This window comes from Macrobrachium rosenbergii, chromosome 29 (assembly GCF_040412425.1).
Source record: "Macrobrachium rosenbergii isolate ZJJX-2024 chromosome 29, ASM4041242v1, whole genome shotgun sequence".
Taxonomy (NCBI): Eukaryota; Metazoa; Arthropoda; class Malacostraca; order Decapoda; family Palaemonidae; genus Macrobrachium; species Macrobrachium rosenbergii.
Window position 1 is genome coordinate 15,287,230 of NC_089769.1, and position 14,121 is coordinate 15,301,350.

Consider the following 14,121-nt stretch of genomic DNA (forward strand, 5'->3'; position numbering starts at 1 on the left):
TGGTCCGAAGTATAATAAAACTGAAAGAAAAAGTTATGTAACAAGGACAACAGAGGGATAATTGAGCATCTCCAAAAAATAATATACAGAATTGAAATGAGATCAGTTACCTGATAAGTACATAAAGGGGCCTTCATCCTTTTAATACAGAGGAAGACTGTAAAATTCACAAAGACTCTGTAGTGGGCCTAAGCCAGTTGCCTCGCAAGGGGAGCAGCAGTAAGCAGAGGGACACAAAATATAATTATTTGTTGTACTCTTCGTAGCTAATGAGTGCATAGTTTCTTTATCTACTGATTCTGTTCACAGGGACAGACAGCTTTATTTAAAAAAAAAAATGGTATACGACTTCCAGTTTCAATCGTTTCACAGGTTTGGAAGTACTTTTTCCTTTCTTTCCGTACAATGTTACATGACTATAGGAACTATATATAAAAATAATATTACAATTTGAGTTCACCAATGGGTTCGTCCACCAACAGCACGTCAGTTTCACGACTTCTAAAGGATTGTTAAACAATTTTTCCCAGATAAGAATTTTTCAGATTCCAGATTCGCATAGGGGGAGGGGTAAGACGCCCCAGTGGTTCCAGAGGTAGTCCCTGAAGTTAATTGGATTCTTCCTGGTGTCCTTAGACGACCCGGAGGGGCGGGAGGAGGGGAGGAAGGTGATTGTGGCTGTTGGCGTTGCCGCTGCGAGGTCACAGCAACAGGTGTTGGACGGTCTGGAAAGGCTTTTCTGGCACCAGATGAACAGAGCTGGAAGCCTACGCTGGCAACCTGCTGAACTAACCTGGAAAGGTTACACTTGGCACCTAAGTGAAGAACAGACCTGGAAGTCTTCTCTCGCACCGGTGGACCAGACCTTGACCAGCCTACTTTTGCATCAGTTGAACAGACCTGTAACTAACCCACGCTTGCATCGGCTGAGCAGACCTGGAAATCTTCTGACTGACTTTGCAACGGCAATTGGGAAAGTAAATCTTACGAAACGCACTGGGTAGGAATTTTCAGCTCTAAAATTTCAGAGACAAATTGGCTTTCAATTTGGACATTTCACAAACCTTTTCATTCTCTGCAATGGATACAAATACAAAAACCCGTCTTTTTGAACTGGAAGCTTTTCTTTTTTTTCTCTATTTTAGTAACTGCTTGAATGGGGCGCCAGGTGACTCTTAACAATTAACAGTAGTCTTTTTTTATTATTGTTATTATTCACTCTTTCACTCACGCTGCCAGAGTGATGCTTTTGGTCTCGTACTCTAAAATGTCCATTTCTCTTTCGTGGACGTCGATGTCCAAGACGTCCTGCAGTTCGCTGATGTACTGGATCACACTCTCGATGACTTCGAGTCGGTTCAGCTTCTTTTCGACCGTGGGCTTGCCCCTGGTCGACCCGCCTGGGAGAAGGTGTCTCAATTTATCCAGGTAAATGGACACTTCGAAATCCTCCTCCCTCGACTTGGACACTTTCCCGCTCCTGATGGGGGGCAAGGTGTTCACGGCGGACTCACAGACCTGCGCCTTCATGGTTGTGACTCGTTGCTTGGGTAAAGTTCGCTGGGTCAGAGTGACGGTAACTCAGAGAGGACGGCGGTATGACGTGCGGCACTCGGACCAGACAACACGATAATGTCGAACTGAAAAGTGTACGGGGGACCGCAGCGAGTTCTCACTTCGCAGTGACCCGTCCTACTCCCCCCGCCCCCCACCGGGCCCCTACTCAACAAGGATACAGGTCTCCCAATAAGAACTCCGAATTTGAACTTTTCAGCCAATCAAAAGCTCAAGACAGATCGGTTCGGCGAATCGCGTCGCTCCGTGGGAGGAGCCACGGCCGAGTAGGCACTGCGGTGGACCTGGAATGTTGAAAACAGGCGCCAGGTTGACCAGGAAATTATTTCCGTAATAAGTTATTTCAAATCGAGTTTTTAAGGTGCAATAAATGATGTGACTTATTAGCTTCTGAAATGAAACAGAGATCCCGATGAAAACCCGTTAAGTCACGAGAGAGACGAAGTGAAAGCTTATTCATTCAAATGATAAATTCTTCCATTCGACGACGAATTCAAACACGTGTACGATAAGGATCCTTTGCCAGACGTACGATACTAATCACCTTCAATAACTGGAAATTGTATGAAATTGATAATAATCGAGTCCTCTGGATGTAAACGATTATAAGTCAACCATGAAAACGAGAAGATATCGCTTGAAAGAAAGGGGAGAGACGAGTAATCGGGATTCTGCAGAAATCGTGTGACACGGGATGGAATCATTTGCCTAATACGGGATTACCTGACGGGGATTACGCCGCAGGGCTTATGCTCAGGTGCACATCCACACGTAACTTACTGACCTGGCTCCTACAGGTGTCAAAATACGCCGTCCATCGATCAAGTGAGATGGAGAGAGAGAGAGAGAGAGAGCGGGGTGGGGTGGGCCTTGTGGATACGATATTTACCTGAAATGTAAAGTTATGGTTTATTAGAGAGCGATAAAAAAAGCTGGGCGGACCTGGGGAATTCAGCATTTATGTTTTTCTTTTTTCAAGGAGAGAGAGAGAGAGAGAGAGAGAGAGGTCTGAGAGAAGAGATCTCAGAGATATTTACAAATTCACAGAGAAGATAATGATTTAGAATCGAGATGAGAGACAGACAGACAGACAGAGAGAGAGAGAGAGATAAAAGGTCTGAGGAACTTTATCTCACTTGGTATATTTACAAATTCACAACAAGATAATGATTTAGAATCATGATGAACGGAGGAGGAGGAGGAGGATGAAAGAGGAGGAAACTTACAATTTACAACAAGATAAAGATCCAGTATCGAGGAGAGAGAGAGAGAGAGAGAGAGAGAGAGAGAGAGAGAGAGAGAGAGAGCGATTCTAGGAAATACGATAAACGATCTAAACTTAGCAGCTGATATTTGATAGCAGTCAGTAGACTCGCCCATTCGGAAATCTAATCGTTTCTTATCAAGAGAGAATTACAGTCTCGATGTGACGTCACTTAGCATTGGATTGCAATAAAATCATAGGTATTTCGGAAATGTTTGCTTCAATAAATTTTAATAAAACTGAAATGGAGTCAGTGGAATGAGGAAAATTTCAAGTTAATTTCACGCTTATATAAACTGTGATGAAGTTGAAGTGATTATATTAAAATTAAGATAAAATGAATGACATCAGTTTTACCGCCCATAGAATTCTCCGGTATCATGTATGCTTAAAAGAACATAATTCAAAAATACTATAAATATATGATAATTCTGTAATTTCATTCCTGTTTAGTTATATGGCTTAAATTCCACCTCTGATTGCTTTCCTATATGCTTGGATAACTTTGGAAATTAAACCTCAGGTCCCATTTTATCTTAATGCTGTTCTTACGCAGCACATTGATGTCTAAGGTGTGGTAACATGATTTATGATAATCAAGTCTTGTGGACAGCGTGATATCACATTTCTCTCTCTCTCTCTCCCTCCCTCTCTCTCTCTCTCGTAATGTGCCATAGCGAACGTACACACTCACAGAAACACACATACACACACAAACACGCACACACACAGGCGTATATATATGTATATTATATATATATATAACATATATATATATACATACATATATATATATATATGTATATATATATATATATATATATATATATATATATATATATGTGTGTGTGTGTGTGTGTGTGTGTGTGTGTGTGTGTGTGTGTGTGTATATCACGGGAACTCAAACGTGATCTAAAACTAGAACAAAATATATGGCCACTATGACAGTAAAACCACATAATGCAAGATTTTTCGCCTTTACTCTAAGACATTCTCAAATAAAATACATGCAATAGGAAAAAAATGAACCCGTTGCAACAGAGTAATGAGATGTATTCATAATGTGTAATAGAAACTTCTTAGAATCTACATTAACTCATCTGACAAAAGAAAATAATATTAGTTTAAGTCCAGGCTACATACTCTTGATTTCCCAACCTTCACAGAATATTCGAAGGAGATTTTTTAAGAGAAAATTAAAGATTATCAGTAATTCTTGTCCATGTCCTTAACTTCTATTTGCTTAGTCCATTACCTGGGTTAATCTAGAACAGCTGTTTCTCATCTGATGATCAGCTGCATATATAACGAACTACAATATAAATAAAGAAATCCAGCTTGTTGTCCAAAAGTTCAAACAAAAACACAAGTGGAAAAAAGCCATCACGAAAATCAATTAATTGAAGGAATTTGAAAAGTAACTTACGAGTTAACGCTTAAAATTTGACACAATAATATTTCATTAAAAAAAAATGTTAAATCATAGAAAAGTGCAAGCAAAAACACAATAAAAAAAAAGCTATCAAGAAATAAGTGAATTAAAGAATTTGAGAATTAACTTACGAATTAAAATGTAATATTTCATACATTAATAATTCCGTTGAAAAAGTTAAGAATTGTCCCACATTTGTAAACAGGTACAGTTAGTTTTCAAGTTCATAGTATATTTGCCAAATTGCTTGCCAGATGTAATGTTATTTTTTGTTATACTTACTTCTTTTTTCACGAAGAACGCTGCAGTGTCTTACAGGTTTTATTATTTATGCTGATACGGACGAATCTAAGACGCTGTATTGTTACTTTACGCAATACGCCCCAGTTCTTTCATCTCTTGATTTATTTCTCCACAGCGCCTGATTTCTACACGAATTTATTGTACTTGTTCGTGCAGTTCTTTATTCTTAATCTTCTATGTGCTTTTGGGTATTTTCTCCCACACGTCACTTCTCTTCTTTTAAGCATTTCATTCCGTTATTCCATGTTTCTGTATTTGATTTTTCAGTTACATACATACATACACATGTATATATATATATATATATATATATATATATATATATATATATATATATATATATATATATATATATATATACATATATATATATATTATATATATATAAATAAATGTATGTATATATATATATGCATATATACATGTATACTGTACATATTCACATTAATATATATATGTATGTATATATACATATATATAAAGAGCAGTCAGCAAAATTTAAAGGCACAATGAAAAATGAGGATTGTATAGATCCAAAAGTTTATAAAATCCGAAGTGAAAGACATCGTTTTCAAAGGTGCCTTAATTAACCCAGTAGAATTGGAGCAAAAAAAATTCTTATGAACGGAATGAAATGGGAAAGAGAAAAACGAATACTTACCGACTAATCCGTAACAAATTGAAATTAGTTCGGGTTAGTCAGCGAACAGATGATTATATGCTTCGAGGTTTTGGATGAGAGAGAGAGAGAGAGAGAGAGAGAGAGAGAGAGAGAGAGAGAGAGAGAGAGGGGGGTGCCTATGCAAGCTACATTGTTGCACTTGCATATATTCATTCAGGCATAAAGACAATCATACACACAAACACACACACATATATGCATGTATGTATAACTGAATCACGAAAATATGGAACGTGATGAATATATAAATAAAGATAAAATCCAAGTGGATTTTATCTTTATTTACATATATATACATACACACACATATATATATACATACTGTAATGTGTTTGTGTGTGTGTAAGCACGTGTGTGTGTATAGATTCTACTGATCATGTTTCAAGTGCATACATACATACATACATAATACAGTACATACCTCTCTCTCTCTCATTCTCTATCTCTCTCTCTCTCGCTCTCTCTCTACATATATATAGATAGACAGATAAATAGGTAGATAGATATATAGATAGTACGGTTGTAGGCCTGCATAGAGCGATGCATTCGCAAATATTTACTATTTATTATTTCATTTTCACCTACAGAGATGAATGCAGTAAGAAAGAGAGAGAGAGAGAGAGAGAGAGGAATTCTAAGGACTGGCAATGGAGGGAGGCGGACTCAGGGCTGACATTGTATTCGACTGGGGGTGAGGGTTGGGGGGGCGGGGTGGGGAAGAAGGCTGAGACACCTCCAGGGTCAGAGGTTGTTCTGGTGGAGTGGATGCGGTCTGAACAACAGGTGGTGACCGCCCATCGCAAAACGGCCTCTCTGTAAGATAGTCCTACTCCACCACCATCTCCAACACAATCTCCAACACAAAAATGAAAATTTTTTCAAATGAGAATTTTTTTTATTAGGATATATCACAGACAGCGCTTGCAGCATCGTAAAAACTTTTGCATTCCCGTCTCTCTCCAACACTGACAATCTCCACCATTCCAGACAGCCTCCACCATCCCAAACACCCCCCATCAGTTGTAACTCTTCCTCATTATCACCAACTTTCCTTGCATTCCTCTTCATCATCGTCAACATCGTCTCCTGCATCAGCATTCCCGTCTCTCCGTCTGTTTGTCATGCTTTCTCCAACACTGACAATCTCCACCATCCCAGACAATCTCCACCATCCCAAGCATCCTCCATCACCGTCACCATCAGTTATATAACTTTTCTTCATCATCACCAACGTTCCTTGCATTCTTCTTCCTCATCGTCTCCAGCATCAGCTTTCATCTTCAACTTCAACATCACAATCCCCAACATTCTCCAACACCAACACTCGTCTTTACCTCCATAAAACGATTCATCATTTAAACCTCTTTTCCTTTGTTTTGCCTATGTCTTCCTCTCGCTTTGGAAAGAGGGACGGACAATTAGCCCAAATTTCAAATCGGACTAGGTGACTGTAAAAAAAGAAAATTATAGGAGGCAGGGTAAGCAACTCTTTGTCTGTCTGTGTCTCTCTCTCTCTCTCTCTCTCTCTCTATATATATATATATATATATATGTATATATATATATATGTGTGTGTGTGTATATGTATATATATATATGTGTATATATACATATGTGCATATATATATATATATATATATATATATATATATATATATATATATATATATATATATATTATATGTATATATATACATATGTACATATATATATATGTGTGTGTGTGTGTGTGTGTGTAAGTGTGTGTATTTAGAGGGAGAGAAATAGCTGCATAGCACATATAAGCAAAAAGATGGCTAGATAAAAGACCAAATAAATTTATGCCGCAAACAGACGAAAATTTACAAAAGCAAAAGAGAAATTAAATATGCAAAAGAATGAACAAGCCATTCAGCAAGTAAATAAACTAATAAATGGAAATTGCAAAGTATCATACAGTAAATTGAATTATCTAAGCTAAAATATTCAAAGATAAACAGATAACGAAGTAAGCAGCCAAGATAAATACTGTCACGGTGAACTGCAAGATTCTGTTGTGAGACGAGACTCTTATATAGAAAAGCCTTTAAAAAGGACAAACAACCAAAGAAACAATAAAGAAAAGAAGAACATTTTACAGTTAGACGATTTCGAGTCTTTCCAAGGAGCTAAACGGAGTCTCAAGGGTGGCATGGTGTCTTTTTCCACTCTGTGACGGCTGCCTGTCTATTCACCTATTTATCTGTCTATCTGGCATCACCTGCGAGATACCTGAGATCGATCCCTGAAGGGGGCTGAATGTTCGGGAGAAAATTAATTCTCAGGTCTAGAGACCTTGCAATGGATTTGGATCTTGATTCATTGTACCTCTGTCTACGTAAGCTAAGTGTAGAGTTCTACAATTTTCAGAAGGTCTCTAGAGATGAGGTTGCTTGCCTCATGCCCTTTTCCTAGTCGTCAGCTGACGCTGATACCCATTCACGGCTAGGTCGACTGCTGGGTGGCACGCTGGTGAGAGGTACAAAAAATAAAAAAAAAAAATAAAAAATACCATTAAATAAAGTATACAGACTATCGCCTGAGGCACTAGATTACTGTAATCTAAATGTTCTCATACAGGTAAACTAACACTGTCTAAGACAACATACGGACATTATTTACGCTTTTACTTAAAGTGAAACTCCGTTAAAACTGATGAGAAAAAAAAAACAATGATTATATCGATATTTATTTATCGAATAGATATCATACCACAACAATAATTTATCTGGTAAAAGTCACAAGTGCATATGAGGGCGTGATTAGTTTACATGTAAATGAGGAAATTCAGCTTCTGGTCATAAATCGCTTGTTATTATAAATTCGATACACTTAATAAAAAAACGAATTAGAGATTTTTGAACTATGAGGCCGAGTGCATTCAGTTCAACGAGAAATTTTTTTCTTTACGCATAAAAAAGCGGTTTTTAAACTTGAAAATGCAAAGTAGTGAAGTCTGACAGCTCTTAGTAGTATTATCAGCGGCATATTTTTTGTCAAATAGCTCACTGAAAAGGAAAATATACAGCAATTAAAGAAATTAACCCCTGAAATGAAAAGTAAGGGAGAAATCGAAGAGATTACAAGCTTTTTGTTTTACCCATACTAGGCTAAGCCTTCATTAACGATAGCAATAAACCACACACACACACAAATGTATATATATATATATATATATATATATATATATATATATATATATATATAATCATGAAGCTATGTCGTTTAATATCAAATTCATATCGATATCTCCGATGGATATATCACCGAAGGAATATATAAGTGATAAATGAACAGGTACCACTGGGACGCGAACCCTGACATGGACCCATTCAACGACTCCAGTGGACGTTATGCCATCAAGAGACCTCTCTGATGGCGCGGTTTAGAGTATGAATATCCATGTCATACAGTGGTACATTATATAATATATATACTGATATTAAACGACTTCATGATTGTATATAAATCAATAAAAAAATTTCAATAATAATAATAATAATAATATATATATAATAATAATAATAATAATAATAAATAATAATAAAAAATAATAATAAAAACTTTGTATTGCAAACCGTTCTTTCACTTTTATTCACGCATCCCAGTTCATGAAAGCCTACCTGACGTTATGAACTGTATATTCCAATTATTTACTCATTTTTCTTTATATATGAAATACCTGCCTGTGACCTTTGTCATGTGATAAAATGCTAGTATTTACTGCATAGTATCCAGAAACAGGTTTTATTTTTTACCAGCATATTGCTTTATTTCTTTATTTTATAATTTTTTGTGAAGTTTTTATACTTACATAGGGACCTTTCCTAGATAGTGGCCCCAAAGGGTTTTAACCCGGTATCCATCCACCTTTGCGGCGTGTTTAGTACAAGCCCGTTGGGGATTACCGTAAAAACATATACAAAAGACTGTAAATATCATAAAGATAATGACCCCCAAGAAATATTAGTCCTAAATAACGACCTCCGAACTTTGTTGGGGGTCCTACCTAGGAAAGATCCCTTACATATATTGCATTCCTGTTTCCTTCATAAGTATGAACGCTCGATTCTGTCTCAATATTAACATTCTAGATAATAAGTTAATAAAAACATTTAATTCTGCAAGAGCATGTTTAGCAAATTTGCGGATTATTTTTATAAGATAAATGTTTACAAAGTATAAATAATGATAATTGTAATAAACGATCGGTTAAAAAACAGTTCTTGGGATTTTTTCAATCATGTGCTTCTGATGGAGCTGTGGTTATGACGTCATAGCAAATAAAGACAAGCCATGACGTCATCATCTCTCCAGCTCTTCATGTTACAGACGAGTTCTCATTCTGTCTCTCAAGCACACAGACAGACCTCTCTCTCTCTCTCTCTCTCTCTCTCTCTCTCATATGACTCAGAAAAGTATCAGAATATAAATTCGTTTAATATGTGAACAGATATATTTGAAAAATAATTCAAAATTGAATTCTTATGCACACAAACATACCTCTCTCTCTCTCTCTCTCTCTCTCTCTCTCTCTCTCTCTCTCTCTCTCTCTCTTACGACTCAGAAAAGTATCTCATCTCAGAATCTAAAACCGTTTAATACGTTAGCAGATATATTTGAAAAATAATCTAAAAATAAACTCTCTCTCTCTCTCTCTCTCTCTCTCTCTCTCTCTCTCTCTCTCTCTCTCTCTCTCTCTCTCAAAAAAAAAAAAAAAAAAAAAAAAAAAAAAAAGTATCTCATCTCAGAATCTAAAACCGTCTAATATGTAAGCAAATATATTTGAAAAATAATCTAAAATACAAATTCTTACTTTTCCTACTTCAGTGCGAAGGGCGAGCCGTGTTTGAGCAATATTCTATGAATTATTATCACTACTGAAAGTTTTTAAAATGATAAATTCTCAAGCGCTGACGCAAACGTTTGGTTTCTTTAACGTTATGATGAACGATGGTAACCACGGGAGGGTGACAGCGTACAATTTATCTTTTTGCCGTCTCCTCTCTCTCCCCCCACCCTCTCTCTCTCTCTCTCTCTCTCTCTCTCTTAGATCTGTATCTGTAACATTTTTATTTACATTATCTCAATTTATCTCTCTCTCTCTCTCTCTCTCTCTCTCTCTCTCTCTCTCTCTCTCTTAGATCTATATCTGTGACATTTTCATTCTCTCTCTCTCTCTCTCTCTCTCTCTCTCTCTCTCTCTCTCTCTCTCTCTCTCTCTTAGATCTATATCTGTAACATTTTTCTTTAGATTATTTCAATCTCTATCTCTCTCTCGTTCTCGTTGTTTTGTGGTAGCACGTCTAGCTCGCAAATGGATGACCTATGTTCGAATCACGAACCTGGCAAAGAGGGACGAATGGGCGTGTTCCCCAAAAGGAAGAATGCCTTTATTGACTGAATCATCAGATTGGGTATACAGCTGGTTAGTCGACTATTGTGAGTCGCAGTTAGGGTGGAGAGAAAGAGAGAAGAAGGGCGGCAACGCTCAAAAGCGAGTGCAGTAAATGTGCCTCGCTGTCGAACTTCTCAGTTCCAGAAATCCTTTATTCCTGACACCGTTGGACTATGGAACAGCCTTCCTGAGGATGTCGTTTAGTTGGAACTTCAGAAGTTCAAGCAAAGATGCAATGCATTACTACCCTAACATAATTCATGCACTTTGATTATTTCCTTAAATTTTTTATATTAATTTATTAACTTGTCAATTAATTCTTTCATTTTTAATAAGTGATCTCTTCCCATTGCCTTCTGTTACTTCTTTCTAGTGGACACCGTATTCTTTGGAAGTCTGAATTTCGAATCAATGGCCCCTGTGGACTAGTTCCATATGAATAGGGTTTATCTTCTGAATAATAATAGCATTTCTCTTGAAAATGTATGCCATCAAAACGGGAGGGGCCTCAACGAGGTAATCTTCGTCCCCAATGATGTGAAACCGTTCATAAGGTTCTCTCTCTCTCTCTCTCTCTCTCTCTCTCTCTCTCTCTCTCTCTCTCTCTCTCTCTTATTATTTTCGTTCTGCGTTATAAGGAAGAGAGTTCTTTGCTTTCTTTTTATTGTTTTTATGTGGACGGATATAAATTATTTTCCTAGAGTAAGTTTATTGTTGCATAAAACCCATAGAGAAGTTCCATATACTTCTCATTTCAAAAGGAAAACATTCTTAATGTGCCTCACATTATTAGAGAATAAAATTCTTAGTGCTTTTCGTACTTCTTGAAAAGGAGATTGTTATATTGCCCTTGATCAAACTGATTTGACTGCCTAAGCAGAACATTCCTTATGCATCACGCAAGACGCAGATAACAGACAAAAAACATTATTTATGATCACAGTACAATGTAAGAGTAATGTTCCCAGTGTAATTTGAGAGGAAGGTTGTTTATGTCCATCACATAACCTGGAAAGAAAATTACGTGGGCTTTCCATATAACCTGCAGAGAAAATTATATACCTTTTGTTATAGCCAGAGGGAAACATTTGCGATGGTCTCTCTGCTATGGGAAAAGAAAGCCTCCCAAGTTCTTGACATGGTGACATTTGCGTATAAGCCATTGTCTTGACGAGTCACTTTTATTTGTGTAGTAATACATTGATCATTATGCTCTTATATGTATGTGTGGCTGAGAATGACCTTACATCCAAAACTGTCTAATAAGGCCTCCCTTTAATTTATCATCACTGTCTTCATGTATTGATTACATACAGAACATCTACAAAGAACATTTGCTACAGTGACAGTGACGCACTATCTTGTAAATTGGAGGGAGTTTAAAAAGTTTATCTGGTCCATTGATTGATTGATTGAAGTTTTTCTGAAGTTCATCACATTCTCCCCCCATTACTTTGTAACACGTTCATAGTATTGAAAGTGAAGAATCAACTTAGCTACAGGTACTGAGTAATCTCGGACCTGTCCAGTGCAAATACTTGATTTCGTTTGCTAAATGGCTTTAATTTTTTTTTTTTTTTGATGACATGGTTCTGCTCTGGAAATTGTCAAGGAAGAAAGTCCTTTATACGCTTCGCAAAGCCAGAGAAGAAACTTCTTTATGTTTCTAGTACAAATGCGAATCAAAACTATCCGAGTTCCTTATGTAAGCAGAAGAGAAATTCAAATTGCACCTCATATACTTATATTTATATGTAGCACATACACACGTACACACATTTATACATATATAAATACATACACATATATATATATATATACATATATATATATATATATATATATATATATATATATATATATATATATATATATATATATATATATAAAAGCAGAAATGACGTACGTTGTGGTGTATCCAAGGATGCGTACTTATGTATAGATTATAATACGCAACACATGAGGATTATGTGAATATTGAAAACGAACAATGGATTTTACGGTTTCATTAACACTATTACCAGCGTCAGTTTATTGAGTTCACTGGTGCATTTTACACACTTTTCGTCACATCCTTCAGAAAATCGCTGGTATTCAAAGTAGTCTCTCATTTTTTCCGTAGGCAAGCTCGAAATGTCTGGAACATAGGTCGAGTTTGTCATCTACTACGATATGAGGACTCCAGCATGTAAGCAGATCATACTCAGTACACTATGATCCACGAGGACTTTGAAAATAACACTTTCCAGTGAATAACATTGGTAATCTTCAGTCATTGGAGTACCTGCAGCCAGACTCCACGCTTGCAAGTCCTCAGAGACCTACTTATTTTGTCTTGGAGTAATGCGTCACCTCACATTTCATTGTTTTGTAATCTGACGTCTTAGTCTCGTTATCGATATTTGTTGTAAAGTCCAGTACCAATAGTTTTGTGTTTGCTTCAAGGAACTCTGGTTGTTGCAGCGTACAGAGTAAACGGGAAATATTATGGAAGCCATTTGTCCTTAAAACAGTTTGTTTCAAGTTTCAGTACTTCTGTTAACTAGCAAGTAAAGAATTCGAAAACTCATAAACATCGACCAGTTCTTCAGTCACAAAATTGTAATTTTTATGGTAAAATCCCTAAAATAAATAAACTTGTGGCCCACAATATGATTAACTGAATCATTTTCTAATGGGATTCTTGTCACTTCTTATGCATAATAGTTCTTAGTGAAGAATATAAATGAACTGATAAATTAATAGACAGATAGCTAGAGCCAGTGTATTGTGGCCAGTATACAGAAAAACTGCTGAACATGAACACTGAAGTGTTGTCTGGTATATTTGACACAATTATATGCATTTCAGTACACAAACTTCAAAGATTCTACGTATAATTATAAGATGTCCTTAAATGAAACAAAGGTATCCAATGTACAGATATATATAGTATATACTCGTATATATACATACATACGATAAACATACATGATAACGCATATTCAGAACAACAATATTACTGAAATTATTATTTAAGAAGACAGGGCTAATAAGTATGGCCGATATTCATGTAATTATTTACGGGCCTTACCATAGGTCCTCATGGCGCAGTGGATAGCGCGCTGGACTTCTAATCCAGAGGCCGCGGGTTCGAATCCCGCTGAGGATGCTGAATTTATGGTACTTTATTAAATTGTTGTATACTTTGATGTGTTATACCGGGTGCCGCACAGAACTTGTTCATTAGGAAAACTATGAAGTGGCGTATATTGATGAACGTATATTACTCCATTAATAACATAGCCGTAAAAAAATTTAAATAATGATATACTACAGTATGTTTATAATATAGTATAGATATCTTATGGAATTTCGTCTACCTCACTATTTCCTAAATTGAGATTTTCGCCACTTCAGACGAACTAGATTATATAATACTTTTAATAATGATAGTAACCCATTTACTG

General features: G+C 36.4%; 1 protein-coding gene and 1 non-coding gene across 2 annotated transcripts; one reads left to right on the forward strand and one right to left on the reverse strand.

The window, feature by feature from the left end:
- Positions 1–297: 297 nt before the first annotated feature.
- Positions 298–1,654, reverse strand: LOC136854617 (uncharacterized). The gene has a single exon (XM_067131145.1). It carries the CDS (start codon positions 1,528–1,530, stop codon positions 1,228–1,230), a length of 303 nt encoding a protein of 100 aa, XP_066987246.1. The 5' UTR covers positions 1,531–1,654; the 3' UTR covers positions 298–1,227.
- A 12,096-nt stretch (positions 1,655–13,750) lies between these two features.
- On the forward strand, positions 13,751–13,823 carry TRNAR-UCU (transfer RNA arginine (anticodon UCU)). Its single transcript has one exon. It is a non-coding gene; the product is annotated as a tRNA-Arg (tRNA).
- The last annotated feature ends 298 nt before the right edge of the window (positions 13,824–14,121 follow it).

Excerpts from the sequence above, each read along its gene's own strand:
- LOC136854617 (XM_067131145.1), bottom strand. The coding sequence starts at position 1,530 with ATGAAGGCGCAGGTCTGTGAGTCCGCCGTGAACACCTTGCCCCCCATC.